We start from the raw sequence: 14909 nt of genomic DNA, 5'->3' as shown, positions 1-14909 counted from the left end.
CTGCGGGCGGGGCCGGGGAGGCGCGGCCCCGCCGCCCCTATATAGGGCGGCGCGTGGGGCGCTCCCGGCTCCGTGGGAGCGGGGCGAGGGGGGCCGCGGCGGGCGGCGGCGGCGGGGGGCGCCGTGCGGCCGCGTGGGGAGCTCTCGGCCAGGTGCCGGCTGCGGTTCGGCCCGGCTGACGGCCGCTCTCGGGGAGCACTTTCCGCGGGCGGCGGCAGGCACCTTGCAGCGGGGGAGGAGAACCGGCCTGCGTGCGGCGGTGCCATCCTATTGTTCAAGCGGGGAGAGTCGGGGTGCGAGGGAAGGAGCCGGCGTGTCGCCTGCCTTCTCCCGCTTCACACCCCCCCCCACCCCCCCACCCCCTTCCCCCTCCGCCCTCTCCGCCGTTTCCCTCTGCGCCGGAGGAGCGCCGCCGCCAGGGAGCCGAGCGCCGGGCCGGGCTGGGCTGTTCGGCACCGGCACCGACAGCTCAGGTGCACCGGCGGGATTCGGGGAAGGGGCGCGATCCCTTCCCGAGTCGCTGTGCCTCGGCGGGCTCCGGGAGAGGAGGAAAGTTGCTCCCTTTCCTGCAGCAATCCCAGGAGCTGCCGAACTGGCCTCACCTGGAAGGACTGAGCATTTCCTACCTTTCCTATCAGGTGCCTTTGCCGCAGCAAAGCCACGGTATCCGGGAGACCGCGGGGAGCAGAGAAACGCACCCCCCACCCCTCCCGCTCTCGCCGCACATCGCTTGTTATCTGGTCTGTCTCGCCGTGCTCCCGGGATCACAGGAGGATCTATAGCTGTGATCTGTCACCGAGGAGAAGGAGGTCGTGGATGAACTCCCTTCCAGCAGGGCAACGAATCACTTCTCGACTGCTTATTATTATCGTGCTCTAGGACCAGCCCTTTCCTGCTAAACTTGGCTTGGGAGCTTACAGCAGGAGGGGGCGCGGGGGGTGGAAAGCCAAGCCCAACATCATCTTGTGTGTTTGACTTTTTTTTTTTTTTTTTTCCCTCCCTCCTCCTTCCGTGAGACAGTTTGATGAATGCCTGCGAGAGGGGTATGATTTGCTGAGGCGCCTCTGGCAGGGCGGTGTGTGCGCGGTGTCAGCCCCGCCGCCGCCCCCCGTGGGGCTGTGAGCGGCCCGCGGCGGGGGACGCGCGTGGGAGCGGCTGCTGCGCTGCGCGGACCGCCGCGCAGGAACCGCGGCGCTTGGGCGGGCGGGGCTCTGCGGCCTCTAACCGGGGGCTCAGAGGGGAATCACGGCTCTGAAAGGGGCGAGGAGGAAGATAAGGAGCTAGCCCAACTCCGCCGTACCGTGAGCCCGCGGGTTTGCTTCGCCTTCGCAGGGAGCGTGTGAAGACGAGACCCAAGTGACGCCTCTCCCCGCCACCCGACGGGCTAGCGAGGGAGGGCCCGGGCCGGCCCCCTCCCAGCGAAGTTGCCTTCAGCCGCGGATCGGTGCCACCCGCCTCACTTTGCCGGGGCTGTTTTCTCCGCTTGGCTTTGGATAGAAAGGACTTCGCTTTCTCCGCACCCTGAAAGTTGCCCGAGCGCTCCCCGCGGCGAGGAGGAGGGCGGCGCGCCCCGCGCCTCCCCGGGGCCGAGGCCGGCGGGCCCCGGCCGGGCGGCAGCGGGCGGTGATGATGTGCGGCTGGGGGAAGCTCACCCTGTCCCTGGGGCTGCTGCTGGCGATGGCGGGCGAGGTGGCGCCGCAGCCGTGCCCGGCGCAGTGCTCCTGCTCGGGGAGCACCGTGGACTGTCACGGGCTGGCGCTGCGCGGCGTCCCGAGGAACATCCCCCGCAACACCGAGAGGCTGTAAGTAACCCGGCCGGGGCGGCGGCGAGCGTCCCTCGGCCCCCGGCTCCCGTCAGGGCTCCCGCTGGCTGGCGGGGCAGAGGTGGCCCCCGGAGCCGGCCCGCTCTGGGGCCCCGACGCCCTTTGCGGGGTTTCCGTTCCCTTCCTCGGGTGCTGGCGGTGTCCGTTTCACGGCGATGCGCGGAGACACGGGAGAGGTGGACGCTGCTCCCGGCCGCCGCCTTTCATCCCGGGAAGCCGCGGTGAGGAGCGCGGTTCCCGCCGCCGCGGGGAGCGGGAGCGGCGGGGCGGGCACCACCGCGGGCCGGGGGGCGCCCCGAGGCGGCGGCAGAGCGGCCTCTCCCCCCGCCGGCGCCCATTTCCCGGCGAACTTCGCTATTGCGGCTAGCTTTCCCCGAGGCGCGGGGGCAGAGCCGGGCCGCGGGGCGCAGGCAGGCCGCGGGGCGGGCGGCGGAGCTCCGCGGGCGCGCAGCGCTCCCGCCGGCCGCGGTGGCTGCGGGCGGGGGCGCGCTGCCGCGCGCTGCCGCCCGCTGCCCTGGCGTGAAGCCGGAGCCTGGCGGGGCTTTGCCGCGGCGCAAGCACGCATCTGCCTTTGGGCGAGGGCACCCTGGGGTGTTTTAGCGTCTTTCCCACTCACACGGCACTAAGTTGTGCCTCAACTGTGTTCCGCCGCCCCCCCCCCCCCCCCCCCCCCCATCCGCTTCTTGAGACCATTCCTGCACCCTCTGGCTAGGGGGTTTTCTAGTCTTGAGAGACAGCAAGCATGTGGTCGGTTATTTATCATGTCAGGCTGCCTTTCAGAAGGGTCTAAGGAGTGGAAGAGGTGAGCACATAATTTCGTCCTCTCTAGTAAGTCGTTTAAATGTTGGTGTATGAACACCCGTCTCGAGTGATGCATTTCGCTCAGGAAGAGTAATGGATGCATTTCTGCTGAGACTTGTTCGGTTTCTTTACAGTGGTGTTTTGGCCACATGTGGTATAAACACCAAAAAAAATTATCTTTTTTTTTTTTTTTTCCCAACTACGTTGGGAATGAGCTGTAATTGTTAGGGTAGTTTCTGTGTAATACCACTTCCTAACAGCTTACCTCAGGAATTGCAAAGTCTGGTTTCATTTGTAGCGGTTGGAACTGAGGGAAGCTTCTACCTTGACCCCAAAATGTTACGAAAAAGGGGTATGTAACTCCAGAAGAGAGTAGTGTGGAGTATGAACAGAAATGCTGGGGCCTAAATACAGGTTTCCGTCACTTCAGAACAAGCTTTGCATTCTGCAGTCAGTATAGTTTCCTGTGCAGCAAGTGAAGAGTTTAGTTTTCATAAAATCACGTTTCCCATCACTTACCCTCCAACAGTCTTATGCTTGTTTGAAAGCTAATGTTTGCTGTAGGAAGTTAAGCCCTATTCTGCCTTTGTGTCAATACTACGGAAGCTGAAAGGTGCTTAAAACTGGTGAAAATTGTCTTGATTTCAGTCACATGTTTAGTTTTTGTAGCAGTCAAACAAATACTGTAGCGCATATATATCTATATAGTAGCTTTAGTGGTTTTCTAAATGCAGTTAGAACCACCTTCAGAGAGGTTTTGACTCTTCTATATTGTTAAAGATAAATGTGAGCCTCATAATGGCAGGCAGAACTGACTTTGTAAGGGTCTCTTATTACAAAGTTTGAAACTACTGCTTTCAAGATAAACCTTCGTTCAGTCACTTGGAAATCAGGAACTCGCACAGTGTTATTGTAGGAGTGGTTTGTTGGGTTCATTTATATCTCCTAATTTCTCAAAAAGCTGTGCCCATGAAACAAACAAAACAATTTCCAAGTAACTTTTGAATGTTTTAATTTTGCTGCTTATAAATTATTCTTCATAGGGATCTTAATGGAAATAACATCACAAGAATCACCAAGACTGACTTTGCTGGTCTAAGGCATCTTCGAGTTCTGTAAGTTTTCTCTTTCTGTCACTGGTATCTTTTAGGACTGATGCTGGAGTTTGTTATTAAAAAAAAACATTGAACCAGTTATCTTTCAGTTTATAAGCTGGATGGGTTATCACTTTTTAACTGTTGTGCTACTGCATCTGAACTTACAGCCCCTCCCCCATGTCTTATGCACTGATCTGAACAAGTTAGCAATTGCCTTAATTATCATTTGTTTAAATTTTTTTAATTACTCCTTAAGGTTATGAGATAAACTGAGGATTAAATTTGGCATGTAGCTTACAAGTAAGAGTTGCTAAAATTGGTTGAATAACTGTTGGAGTGACTTCAGTTTAAGATTAGGAAATTTATAGTTCACGCTGAAAATGGGTCCTCTCAACCTGAAGTATAAGGGCATTCATTAAGAAAAAGCATTATTCCTTTACTGAATTTAAAAGCAAGTCCCAGGTGATGACTATTGCTTTTCTACAGTTTCTGGGCAAAAAGGAAACACTTTACAGTTAATTTGAGAAAGGAAGGATTTGGCTTGGGTTTTTTTGTAAACGCTTTTGTTTCAAGCATTATGACGCTTTTAAAATTCTGTAGGGTTTAGGTGGTTTTTTTTTTGAAAAAAAAAAAATCTAACTAATACCGAGTTTAAAATACTGCAGAATTTTGGCTTATTTGTTAAGGATATTTAATTGGAGCAAGTAGTCGTATAAAAACCTTTTCCATTTCTCTCTGAAACAGAATATCACGTTGTAGTAATTTTAATTTTTTTTACAAAACAAAACTACTGTTACGATTACAATCTCTATGCAGTCTATCACTGATGTTTTTTCCCAACACCACAGATCAGTGTTTTTGTTTTCTTATTCTCATCTGAGACTAATACCGCCTTCATACTGTTCAACTGGAGTCTTATAACTTGCCGAAGAGCAATGCTGTATGTGTGTGTGTGCACACAGCATGTATGCATATGTGTAACTTTGAAACTTGGGACTCTTCAAGTAAATGAACAAATGTAGTATCTATTCCTATTTCTTTTACAAAGGATTATTTTTTTCCTTTTTGTGTATATGAGCCTACGTGAAGTGTTGATGGCAGGGGTCCGGAAGGTTAAAGTGAATGTCACTCCAGAATAACTGCTGTACTTTTTCAATGAATATGTGATTGCTGTTAAATAACTGCTGTTAATGCAACAAGTTATCTTGGAGCTATTAAAACTTATATATAAAAATCTCTATATTTCAGTCAGCTCATGGAGAACAAGATTAGTACTATTGAGAGAGGAGCATTCCAGGATTTAAAAGAACTGGAGAGGCTGTAAGTATTTTTAATTCTAAATGTATGAGGGGTGTGTGTGTCTGGTTTTATGTGTGGTTTTTTTTTAATCAAATCAGTTGTGTGTAAAGGTACTCAGGCCTCTGATTTTTTTTTTGTTTGTTATTTTTTCAACTTGGGTTATCTGTCCTTATTGATACACAAGAGGAGTAAGAAATTCTCAAGCTGTATGTATGGGACTCAGGCTGGGGGGAGCTTTTATTAGCAGTCCAGATTAGAAATGTAAACTGCAATTGTCTTGTAGGAAATAGCTTGATACTCTCAAATATTTTCCTTTGAATGCACAAGGACTTTTTCAAACATGAGCACACCTAAAAAAGCCTGTTCTGAGGTCTAGTGTTAAATGTTAGTCTTGGAGATCTTGGCTGGTTTATGCAATGTCTTATTGGAAGTAACTGCTAGTTATAAAGTATTGTCTTGTTACATACTATGAAAGCAGTAATTGAATTCTACTCCAGTTTTTATATGATTAAAGCTTTTACAAAGGCTTAGGAAAAATATGAAATATTAGCTTTCAAAAACTAATTGGATTTGGATTTTTTTAAAAAAAAAGGTTGACTACTGTGGGGAGAGAGGATGGAGCAGGGGTGAGAGGTGAAGTTGAAGTGCAAGCACCTGCTTGGTTGCAATAGGACATAGAAAATGAGTAATTCCCAAATTTAGGTTTAGGTTTCAGTAGTAGTTGCTTAATTTTCAGTATGTGCCGCCTTATTTTGTTGCGTTACCTCAAGTGAAAAAACTTTTTAAAAATGTATTGTACAACTTTGGACATCTGACTTGTTAAAGGCAAGATGCTGATTGTTGGATATAGTTTCAGTTTAGAGCTAGGAAGGCCTGAGAACACCACTGTATTAATGTATGTTCATGTAGAACTTTAGTGTCTTCTTTATTAGGCATCTTAGTTGCTGAATTTTCATTATATTGCCTTTTCTTTAAGGATGCCTCTGAGGTCTTGTTTAGTTTTTCGTTTGCTGCTGCTTTAACTTCATAACAGTATTTCTACTTTACTGCATTGAAAAGTAGCATTGGCCTAAACATACTGTTTGTCTTATAGTTGTGCTCTGTATCCACAGCTGCTGTGTGTTTAAAACAAAAGCAAAAACAAAACCCCAACAAAGTATTATGGTTTGGTTGGTCATATAGACAAAACTATTCAAGAGGCTTAGTAACCACCGGTGTAATTATGATATTTCTATAATAGTTGAAATATCATGTACTTGAGGTAATTACCTCATTTTTTCAAATAAACCAAGTAACTTTTTGACCTAAACATTGAAAGTGTTATTATATAGCGCAACCTTTCTTTGAATAAATTTTAATGTGATTGATTACTCTTAGAAATGCATAGTCAGATTTTTTCAAAGTCATATTAAAACACTCAATGCAACACTTTTTTACAATGTGTTTTAAACTTTGTACTAAGTATAGGGATTTAGCACAGCTTCTCCTGCTGAGGGTTATGTTGGAATAATATATACACATTCCTAAATTTGGTTTATAGGGTCCAGCTAAAAAATTAAACAGCAGTATAGTTAGTATTGTGAAAGTACGTACACATACATGAAACATTAATAAACATTAAAAGATCCATGCTTTCACTGTGGATGTGGTTTGACACTGACATACCAAAAACTTGCTAAGTTTTAAAACAATATATAGTCAGTTTTGTTTCTTGATTATCTTGCAGCAAGATCCTGCTATGTGATTTATTAACAATATATCAAAATTTATTTTAACTTGTGTCATAATTTCGAGGCATTTAATGGAAAGATTTCTGAAGTATAGAATAGGGGAAAAAAAAGAACTTTAGTAGATAAAACTTACTTGTCTGATGTGTTTGCATTTTGCCATTACATTTTCTGTTTTTTTTTTTCTTTGTTTTTCTCTTGATAAATCTGTAAAATCTTTGGAAAACAATAGATACTTTTCTAGTTACACAAGCTACTAATTCTAAAGAGAAATTCTGGTAATTGTCTTGTACTTTTTGTTTACTCTTCAGCAGGCAAGCTATGACATTTGAAAGTTTAATCATTTAGACCTACAAAGTTAGATGCTGTTTTGTCTTCAGAATTATTTTGCATCTGCTCCAGTACTTGTCAGAGTTTCTTTAATTTGCTGGAATTCAGTCAGTGTTAGGTGTGTGGGTGACTTGTAATTTGAATATATATGCAAGATGTCTTTAAACCGCCCCAGCTGTTGGCTAAGAGCAAATATTTCATATTTGTGAGGAAAAGCTGAGAAAATTCCTCTTGTTTACAACTGCCAAGTCCATCTGATGAAGGCGCATTGTTATCTGACAGCCAATTCATCTCCTTGGGATTCTGAAATTCAAAACGATTTCTCAGGAAACTTGTGGATACTTCCTTCGAGTATTTCTTTTATACATTAAATAGCAAGCACTTTAAAGCTTTTTAGGTTTTTTTCCAATGTGTAAGTGTAGGATGTCACATTTCCACTGTAAGTGTAATATGCCAAGCTACTGTCAAAGAATACCTGATGCAGCCCAGTTAGCATGCTAATGGAAGGTATAAGTGAACCTTACTGCAACTTAAATGAACCCGGTTTGGGCTATAAGATTGTTTACATGTACTGTTTCTTATGTTGGAATATCTTATGCCAGTGTATACAGGCTGAATTTTAAAATGTGTTTCCTGTAGTTCAGTACTCTTTTTGTTTTTTAATGTGAATAACAGACTTTTCACAGTAGTTTCCCTTCGGGGAAAAAAATCCGTCTCTCTAGGTTAAGTGGTGCTTTTGGGTTTTTTGGCTTTGAACTGGAATTTTAGTTACAAAATCATTTATTTTTAGACCAATTATTCTGATTTCCAAGAACTGCTTGGTTCATCAGTGAGTTACTCATTGTGAATACTCATTTTTAGATCTGATATTAATGCAAAATGCTGAATATCCTCAACTCCCTCTAAGGGAAGTGAAGACCTGAAGCACTTTGAAAAATTAATTTCTGAGAGAAGAAACTATCAACCACCTTCTTAGAACAGAACTACTTAAGATATGATTTGATTAAATCTATATATACCTTTCTCAGATGGGTAGAAATGTTTCTCCTATAGTTGAGTACAGCAACAATAAATCTCTAATGCACTAGATATATGTAGTAACATGTGCACAAAGCTATTTAGACCTGGTATGCTCCATAAAAGGAATTTGTGTCACACCAGTGTAATTGTGGAAGTGCAATGGAAACCAAAACCACAATAAATACTGCTGTAAAAGTAATTGGTACTACAGCAGCCCTGCTTTGATTTTAAAATAAAAATGTTCAGTTCACAATAAATGATAGTATAGTAGTGCTACTACATAAGAACTGGGAGGGAAAACAAGATTGAAACTAGCAACTTAATCAGATAAGTTGTAGGTTTGTGGAAACTTCAGTTGCCAGATAGACCCTGGTGAAGCTAAAGGTGATTTTGCTTACAAGCCTTTAAGTTGGATACTTCTCTGAAAAGTTTTCAGCCAAATAAATCCATATATGCTGCAGTGTTCACTTAGTTATAATCTCCGTCAGTCTTGTCTGAAGGCTCAGCTCTTAAGGAGGTCCAAACCAATTTGATGCAACACTCTCTGAGCTAGTTCTGCCACGAATATGGCTTTCTTGACAGCCTGTATCTTGAGTGACTGAATTGCATGGTCTGTTGTGTTGTGTAGGTGCTCTGTCTGCTGAAACAACCCTCTTTGAACTTCAATACATCCAGCCTATTTTTCAATCAGTGGGACAGCTTGTACCTTTGTGTACATCCTGAAGAAGTGTCAAAACCTCTTGGATTAATTATGATTTTATCTGTCCTGTTTTTAACATCTGCAAGACTTTTTGTATTAACTAGTAACCTGTATGATGAGCCCATTTTCCTAGGAGTAGGGCTTCTAAAGACTATGTGGCTGTTCAGTACATGGCAGGTCCCATAAAGAAAGGATTGCGATGTGACCTTTTACATTGTCTGAACCTCTCGTACATAGACCCCAGTCATGTATCAGTGTGAGTTTCAGTATTCTTCATGGCAGGAAGGCACAAAAGGTCAAGGTGTGGAGAATTTCCACAACATTTAGGAATTACCGGAGACCACTGCTTATTATGGGAGACAAAATCTTTTGAAACCATTCCTTATGAGAAAGTGAAATTAAACACTTGTTTCTTCTTTCTTTATAAAGCTGTCATCTTGGATGTGGTGTTTAAACAGTTTGAAATAGTCTCTTAAGAAAACAAGATGAAGATAAACTGAAAATCTCAATTTTCTGAAACCTAACACTATTATTAGATATAGCTTTAAAAATTACTTTTTAAAAATATGGTCAATTTTTATCCCCAAGACCACCACCTTCTGTGGTGTTGCAACTACTGCTTAAAGTGTCTGAGTGTTTTCACAAGCTATTGTCGTCTGGAGAGAAGTATAAAATTTGGTTGAAGACAGCTGCCGTAGACTGTTGAACCAGTTCTGTTATAAGCTACTTAAGTCTAAAATTTCCTTACAGTTCTTTGTACTCCTGAAATACAATAGAGTCGGATTTGAGGGCTGACTCTACTCTTCGCTTGTTTGAGGCAGTGCAGTTACCTTTTCGTTTAGGAAAAAACATATTTTGACTGATAGGAACACTAGTTTTAATCACAGTTTTTCCTAATAATTTTTGTGTCTAGTAGCTGAGATGCCAGCTATGATCATTCTCAGACTATGCTAAACATCCAAAAGATGTCAGGATAGGAAGAGTTTACAGCAGTCATTTGAAAACTACACACATTTTTCTTCCTGTATTTGTGAATAATCCATTGAGGCAGCAGTATGCCCCTAAAATGCTAATTTGGAGTCTGATTCTGCAGACATTTACCACGTGAATAACTCGGTTTGCATGAGTAGTCCCACTGATTACTCTTGTGAGAAAGGTTACTTGTGTGGCCTAAAGTTTCCAGGCCAAGCCCCTACACTCCTGATACTTGAATTAATACAATTTATTTCTAAAATGTCAATTTATTATCTTAATTGTTCTAAAGAACTATCTGCGTAGACTTTAAAAAAACCCACAACAAAGTAACAAAAAAAACCCAAACCCCACAAAACCTATTTGTGCTGAAAACTGGTGTGAAGGTAAAATGTTACTCTCTCGGGTTCTAGAACTGCAACTTCTGAGTTAGTATCGGAGCTAAATGTTTACCTGCCCAATACCTCCCCAGAAAACAGCCCCCCTGAGCTACATGGTGCAAGTAAGCCGAAATCCTGAGTTCAAGAAAAGAATGCTGTAAGGGTTGAATATCAAGTTGGTACTTGAAATAGCTTTCAGTTTAAAAGCTATCTGTGTTGTATTTTCATGCTTACAGTATGTTACTGAATGATGGAGAAAACACATTTAATTATTGACATATTTAATGCATTTTTTCTAAATTTTTACAACACAATTCTAAAATAACAAACTAAGGGACTGTCTGTACTTGCTATTTATTGGGGCTCCATCTCCATAAGTAAATTAGAACAAGTTGTTATAACTTGAGAGCATTTAGGAGTGTACTTAGGAGTGTTTGAGTGAGTAGTGCTGAAAATTATTAAAGTTTTGTTTGTGCTGTGAAGGAACGATTTGAAACTTACAGATGTGTCACAGCACAGAAGGAAAAATAAGTTTCAACTATATAGGTTCAAGGAAAAGTTTTTGGTTTTTTTTTTCTACTTGGTAAACAAACTGAAGTACTACTTGGTTTTCTTTTACGGGTATAAATCTGTATGTGAAACTACTAGGTTTGCAGGTTCTGCAGCAAGGGCTTAATTATAACCTCAATACATAGGAGTCAGTCTTGTCTTATGAAATGGCATTCAGTATAAAAAACTTTTTTAGCTGTATTTCAAATATTAGATGGTTAGAGTTAGCTGTTTGCGCTCTAACGTAGTCTGATAAACGTGGTAAACTATTAAGCTGTATTAGCAGGTTTTGAAATTATAAAAGTAAAACACACGTGCTACAGTGATCTCTGAATGTGTGTTGTTGTACAGAGCATCTTGTCTTACAAATGTATGCATAGCATGATAGACTAAGAAATAAAACATTCTATCTAGGATAAAAACAAATACAGCTTGTCTTGGGCAATACTGCCCACCAGGCCTGGGCAATTATTGAGGGAATTAGCAGTTGTTTCAAAATATTCTAGATAATCTAGTACTGCTTTTTTTTTTGTCTAGCCTAGGAAAGGGCCACTGTATTATGTGTATGTTTTTTCTTAGGGTGCGAAGTTACTGTGTCACTGATGGGATAAAACATGCTTTCCAGAGATTAAAATAAACCTATGTGCTAACTTTTTATTATGTATTGATGTGTGGTGTGAGATTGCAGTTTTATTCTGATTATTTGACTAGCTCTATCAATAAAATGGAAATTCCAAATAGGAAAATAGTAACTTTTAAAGAGGAATAGCAGGATTTTCTGATTCTTTAAATGTGAGCTGAATCCGTAAATTAATCCCAGAATAATTAGTTTTGGTCTAAACTTTTTCTTTCTGGGGTTTGAATCTCAGATAGTATATAACCCTTTCAGTTGCAGGAAAAAAAAAAAAAATCATTAAAACCCCAAGATTTCACTTCTACAGAGCTACATGATCAAAGTTCAGGAGGAAGGATTTCTGGAAAAGTGCCAAATGTTGTCTATTTTTATAATGCAGTTTTGCAGGTATAACTGAAGCAAAATCTGATTTTTTTTTTTCCAGTTTATAGAGGCTTAGATGTGAAGTTTGATGGCTAATACGGAGTTTTAGGACCCCTGTTGAAAAATGCAATGTTAGCAGTGGAGTCACTGCTACTATTCCAGGAATCATTTGTATTGCTGTCATAGCTAAAGGAACAGCCAATAAATGAACAATATTTCATCTTGTTGTGCTTGACTATACATAGCCTCAATGAAAGCAGCTTTTTTGGTGGTAAAATGTTGTATTATATGGTATGGAAGTTATACTGAGCTCTTAGAATGTATTCTTAGCTCTTTAGCTAGAAGTTAAGTCTCCGTTTTTTTTCTCGCTGAATCTTGGTCTTCATTTTGGTGTGCAAGCTTCATTTTGGTGTGCAAGTTCATTACTGAAGCCCGAGAATTAATTTTTCAGTTGCCGTGAATTCTGAATGGTTTCTGACTACTGCAGCCAGGAACGTCTAGGTTGGACTGCCTACAACCTGAGGTGCTAATACACGTGCTTGGTTTTTGAGGCTGCTTGATGTTTTGATTTTCTTCCCCGTAAAGCATTGATACTTAATCACTTTTTTGGCTTCACTCTGAATATATGAGCATTTGAAGGGTTAATACCTTCACACATGTGTGATAGGGAGCAGAAGAATAATGAGCTCAGGTAGTGTGTTTTTTGAACAGCCCTGAAGGGGGTGAACAGTTACTTCTTGTTAATCAGGGATGTGAAAAATCCTTCTCTTAGCTAATCCTACATAGTTTAAGGGCAATGCATAGCACATTCATCTTAGAACAAGGAGGAGACCACGAAGCCTGCGGTGCTAATCACTTGCCAAAGGAATGTGAGACCATCTTACGTGAATTGTATTGGGGCACCTGTATTTATAGTTTAAAAAAAAAAAAAAAAAACACAAACCAAAACCCACTATAGTAATATTCTGTATTAGCAGACTTTTGTCAAAGCAACTTCAAATGTCTTCTCTAAAATGTCTGTTAAATCAGAAATAGACAAAGGCTGTCTTTGAAGACAATATTAAAAAAGATGTGGTGTTCTAATGTAATTCTAAAAGTCAGATTATAGCTACATTTTGATTGCAGAATACTAAAAAATGTTTGATAAAACTTGAAGTCCAAGAGCAATGTTCCTCTTCTAAAAGCCTTGTGAATGTTCACTATTATTTTTAGTATATTTTATTCATTTGAGTGTCTTTTCTCATGGGACTCCTTTTATAGGTCCAGAAGTCAAATTGCAGTGAGAAGTCCTGTTTGCTCTTTGCAGACCTTTTTACAAATTCCAGGGCAGGAAGGCTGTTTATTTTTCCCACATCTGTTTTGTGCTCGTCCTTTGTGACATTGTTTGCTGGATGCTCTTCTTTCTTGCTTCCTCTGAAATGGGTAATTTGCACTGTTGCAAAATGTTGAAACCAAACCTGATTCTACAGAACTGTTATGTCAGTGTTTTTGTTTCAAATAGTGTTTTGTGTTCAGAAGTTATTTTGAACTGATGCTATAGAACATTGATATTAAAAATTAAAGCTATGCATTTTAGTTTTACTCTGTAAAAATGCTATTTATCTCTTGCAGAGCCAGTTCAATATTTTTTTTAAAAAAAACCCAACCAGATTGTATTAGATGGCCACAGGTGAAAATTGTCATTGCATTTTTAATACAGCGTATTTCAAAGAGCATCTAAGATGCTCCTTATTTTAACATCAGAAGCCACAGTTCTATCTGGAATTTTACAGTTAAACTCCAAGATGTATGAAGGATCTGGCTGCATGGCTGCCACTTCAGTGACTCGTACTGTTATATTACCTAATTTACTCTGAAGAGTCTGGTTGAAACTTCATCAGAAGAAATGTTTTATTTTCCTTCATAGTATATAGTGAATTGTGGTGCTTGTCTTTAATAGTAACCTAGACTGATAATTAAATACAATGTGGCAAAGTCTCCCTTAATTTTTTTTAAGACACACCAGCCTTCCTGACTTTGGTTTGGCAAGATGCCTGTACAGGTGCTACAGAAAAAGGCTTGAGTGAAGACTTATTGTGGTAACTTAGTGCCAGAAAGATAGATACAAGCCGATCTAGACTATCTGCAGGCCCTTGTTGCCTTTCTAAGCAATCTGTCCAACCTCTAGCTAAATTCCATCTAGTAGATCAGCTTCCCCTCTCCTCTTCCTTTGCTTTTTTTTTCTTGGAAATAATCCCAGGTGTTGTCAATAATCATCCTTGCTTCATCTGATACTTGCTCCTGTATGACTTTATGGAAGTTTTATAACTTCTGTTTCCTCCTTTGTGGTATACTTTATAGAATAAAATCCTATGAATTAGCCTCATAAGACTGTGGAGGCTTGAAGGAGCCTCTATAGATTGTGTAGTCCCATGCCACTCATTAACGCAAGGTCGGTCAGAGACGGTGGCTGAGGGCTGTTTCCAGCCAGGTTTTGAATGTCTCCAATGATGGAGAATCTACAGCCTCTCTGGGCAACTTGTTCCAGTGTTTGACCACCCTTGCAGTCAAAGACTTTTCTTGCACTTAAATGTAATTTCCTGTATTTTGATTTGTGCCCATTGTCTCTTGTCCTTTCACTGTGCACCCCTGAGAAGAGTCTGGATCTGTCTTCCTTACTTGGCAAGGAAGTGTATCACTTATTTATACACAGTATAGGCATATTCATACACATTGAGATCCCTCTGAGGCTTCTCTTCCCTAGGCTAAACAGTCCCATCTCTCTCAGCCTCTCCTGTTGTGACAGGTGCTTCAGTCTGCCTGTTCAGTCATCTTCATGACTCTTCTCTGGACTTGCTCCAGTATGTCCATGTGTCTCTTGTAGTGGGGAGTCCAGCACTGGGCGCAGCTCTCCACATGTTTCATCAGTGCTGAGTAGAGAGGAAGGATCTCTTGCCTTGACCTGCTGGTAACACTCTTCCTAATACTGCCCAGGATGCTGTTGGCCTTTGCTGCAAGGGCATGTTGCTGGCTCCAGTTTAATTTCTTGTTTACCAGGACTCCAGGCCTTTCTCTATAAAGCTGATTTCCAACTGGTTGCTCTCCAGTGTGTGCTGGTGGATGAGGTTATGCCTCCCAAGGTGCAGGACTTTGCATTTCCCTTTTGCTGACTTCATGAGGTTCCTTTTTGACCATTTCTCCAGCCTATCCAGGTTCCTCTGACTGGCAGCACATG

At 42.2% G+C, this 14909-nt stretch overlaps 1 protein-coding gene across 6 annotated transcripts in view; it reads left to right on the top strand.

The window, feature by feature from the left end:
• Window positions 1-1626: 1626 nt before the first annotated feature.
• Window positions 1627-14909, top strand: part of SLIT2 (slit guidance ligand 2) — a 267757-nt gene continuing 254474 nt past the window's right edge. For all 6 annotated transcript variants that reach the window (XM_086464307.1, XM_086464305.1, XM_086464302.1 and 3 more), the window contains exons 1-3: window positions 1627-1802; window positions 3668-3739; window positions 4970-5041. In XM_086464307.1, the coding sequence (XP_086320433.1) occupies window positions 1627-1802; window positions 3668-3739; window positions 4970-5041 (320 nt within the window). The remainder of the gene's footprint in view (window positions 1803-3667; window positions 3740-4969; window positions 5042-14909) is intronic.

Source organism: Leptosomus discolor, chromosome 4 (genome assembly GCF_034619465.1).
Source record: "Leptosomus discolor isolate bLepDis1 chromosome 4, bLepDis1.hap2, whole genome shotgun sequence".
In the NCBI taxonomy this organism is placed as follows: Eukaryota; Metazoa; Chordata; class Aves; order Leptosomiformes; family Leptosomidae; genus Leptosomus; species Leptosomus discolor.
Note: the sequence above shows the minus strand (reverse complement) of the source record. Positions and strands in the feature narration are given on the sequence as shown.